Here is a 2,639-nt window from a genome sequence, read left to right as displayed (position 1 = left end):
TCGCTCCCTCGCTCTCTCTCTCTCTCTCTCTCTCTCTCTCTCTCTCTCTCTCTCTCTCTCTCTCTCTCTCTCTCTCTCTCTTTCTCTCTCTCTCTCTCTCTCTCTCTCTCTCTCTCTCTCTCTCTCTCTTCTCTCTCTCTCTCTCTCTTCTCTCGGTCTCTCTGTCTCTCTCTCGCTCTCTCTCTCTCTCGCTCTGTCTCTCTCTCTCTCTCTCTCTCTCTCTCTCTCTCTGTCTATCTCTCTCTCTGTCTCTCACTTCCTCTCGCTCTCTCCTCCTTCTCTCCCTCCCTGCTCTCCATCCACCCACTCTCATTCATTCGCTCTCTCTATCGCTCTTTCTCTCTCTCTCTCACTCTCCCTCCATCCACTCTCATCCTTTTTCTCTGTCTTCATTCTTACCTTCAGTCATGAGATCGGCAGATAATCGCATTCGATTACTCAGCAGATTTCGTTCGGGTCGAATCACGATCAGTTCTTTGCCGGCGCCTTTGACGATATCATATGGAAAATCTGGCACTTCTTCGCCTGTGTTTTATTTAACATAAACGAACGGCTTATACAGCATACAGCCTGAAAGCGCATGCGAAACGCGATACTTCCGCTTTAACCGTGAATAAGCCACCTTAATTACTAGGTGTATGGTAAATTACGAATTTTTACAAATAATAAGTAGAAATAGATATGCAAATAAGAATATTTAATAGTTATATAGTAACATTTAAGTAAGAATATATAAATATTTAATAAAAATACAAGGTTTTATCGCTACATATTGATAAAAATATAACATCCGATGATGCTAACTGTAAGAGCATTTTGATGGACGAGTGAGAAGCGGTACGTTTTCACCGCCTTCTTCTAAAATATGACCAGATAACATGAAACTTGGTTTCACTAACTCTGATATCAAGACTAGATAAAAAATTGTAATAATAATAAAACATTATTATTATTATTATTATTATTATTATTATTATCATCATAAACTACTACTGATACTAATCGTAGAACACATATATACCCAGATTATGCCAGAGCAGAATGATTCTGTATATGAACGCCATCTTGGAGTAGTTAGTCAGTACCATGCGCAGCAGGTCATTGCGTCGATACGTCATCATGACGACAGTGAATCTAGGTACGGCCGCCGGCCGCGTTCTCAGCGGCGACGAATCGACGGTCCGGTTACCGGGCTTTGCGTGGGTAACCCTTCGGTCTCGGTAACCGGTTAGGTGCGTCCGGTCGCCACAGGGCGCGACACCGACGATGGACGAATAGCGCAGTAGATACGCGACGCAACACAGCAGCGCGACGACGCAGTAGATGACGCGTAGCCGTCGGCCGCGCATCTCGTGTAGAACCGCTGCTGATGCGCGCAGACGCGCCGCGATATGCTGCTACCCGCGCGCGCGTAACGAGAGTAGCAGACGAAGCTGGAGGGCGTCGGTGAGCATGCGCACACCGAGGACCGCGGTGATGGTTGAGTACTCGCCTCGAATGCGGAAGGTCGTTGAATGAGGCGTCGAAGTAGCTGTTGAGCTACTACGCAACAAAAATGAAAGAATGGTAAAGCAGTGTTCGAGCTTGCTATCGTGCGTTCGCGTTTCATATGTTTGTGCGTGTGAAACGCGGGGATGCTGAGGTCCGACCAGTTCAACAGCCAATTCATTTCCTTTCAGGCATACAGCCAATTCGCTCCTTTTAAGCGCGAAACGCGAATTCTTTTTTGCATTGTCTATGTTGCATCTACGGCCCGGTTGTATCGAACGAGCGTAACCATTCCTATCTAAAGTTCCAGCTTCACTATCCTGTGCTCATGGACGCGCCTTATCTGGACGCCTTGTCAAGCATCCGCGCAACGCATCTTTGTCACGATAGGGGTAAGTAAGCGTTAATGTTGATGTTTTATTCTCGTTGTTCATGAGGTTATGAGGTTATTTACACCGAGGCATGTAACTGTCAACGCAGAACTATTAACGTTATGTGCCGTAAATATATGCGCCGTATATATTATATCAGGAGTGAACAAAGACATTATTATAGCCCGTTGTCAGAAACATCGTAAAGATAAGGCTAATGTGAATGCTAGGATAACGCTTACGACTAATGTTAATGTTACGAGAATAGCGTTGACAGAAACGCATCGCAGCTATGAGAATACTTACGGCAACAGGAACTTCATAATTTGCTGTCACACGGCTGCTGATTAGATGAGAGTTAATCACAAACTCTAATTCATACACATTCATTGTACATCACATCAATTTTTTGGTACACGATCGGTAGATAAATGGTGTTTCTGAATTCCATGGAAAATATGTTTTACTAATTAATATAAAATATCATATCACTATTATGGCAATTATTTTCATCTTGATTTCCAAGTTGCGAGAGTGCTACGATCTCGTAATGTCAAGAGGAGATTTGCTGGGATTTTTCGTTCTCTCGTGACTTTACGATGTTTCTGCCAACGGTGTAGGAGTCAATGTTAAGACTAATGTTAAGACTAATTTCGTTTTTGACAACGGGTCCCTGATCTTTGCCTGTAGTAATAGTAATAGTAATAGTAATAGTAATAGTAATAGTAATAGTAATAGTAATAGTAATAGTAATAGTAATAGTAATAGTAATAGTAATAG

The 2,639-nt window shown here is 43.0% G+C and overlaps 2 protein-coding genes across 2 annotated transcripts in view; one reads left to right on the top strand and one right to left on the bottom strand.

Moving 5' to 3' along the window:
* The window catches only part of LOC106817809 (exostosin-like 2), a 17,035-nt gene extending 15,592 nt beyond the window's left edge, over nt 1-1,443 (bottom strand). Inside the window, exons 1-2 of the mRNA XM_014822510.1 lie at nt 1,022-1,443; nt 400-525 (exon numbers count right to left, since the gene is read on the bottom strand). Of these exons, the coding sequence (XP_014677996.1) occupies nt 400-525; nt 1,022-1,349 (454 nt within the window). The 5' untranslated portion in view covers nt 1,350-1,443. The remainder of the gene's footprint in view (nt 1-399; nt 526-1,021) is intronic.
* Nucleotides 1-2,639, top strand: part of LOC106817806 (xyloside xylosyltransferase 1-like) — a 20,163-nt gene that overhangs the window by 12,293 nt on the left and 5,231 nt on the right. The gene's annotated exons all lie outside the window — the stretch shown is intronic.

The sequence above is a fragment of the Priapulus caudatus genome, unplaced genomic scaffold (genome assembly GCF_000485595.1).
Source record: "Priapulus caudatus unplaced genomic scaffold, Priapulus_caudatus-5.0.1 Scaffold1873, whole genome shotgun sequence".
In the NCBI taxonomy this organism is placed as follows: Eukaryota; Metazoa; Priapulida; class Priapulimorpha; order Priapulimorphida; family Priapulidae; genus Priapulus; species Priapulus caudatus.
The sequence above is the reverse complement of the archived record's forward strand: the minus strand, read 5'-3'. Positions and strand labels throughout refer to the sequence as shown.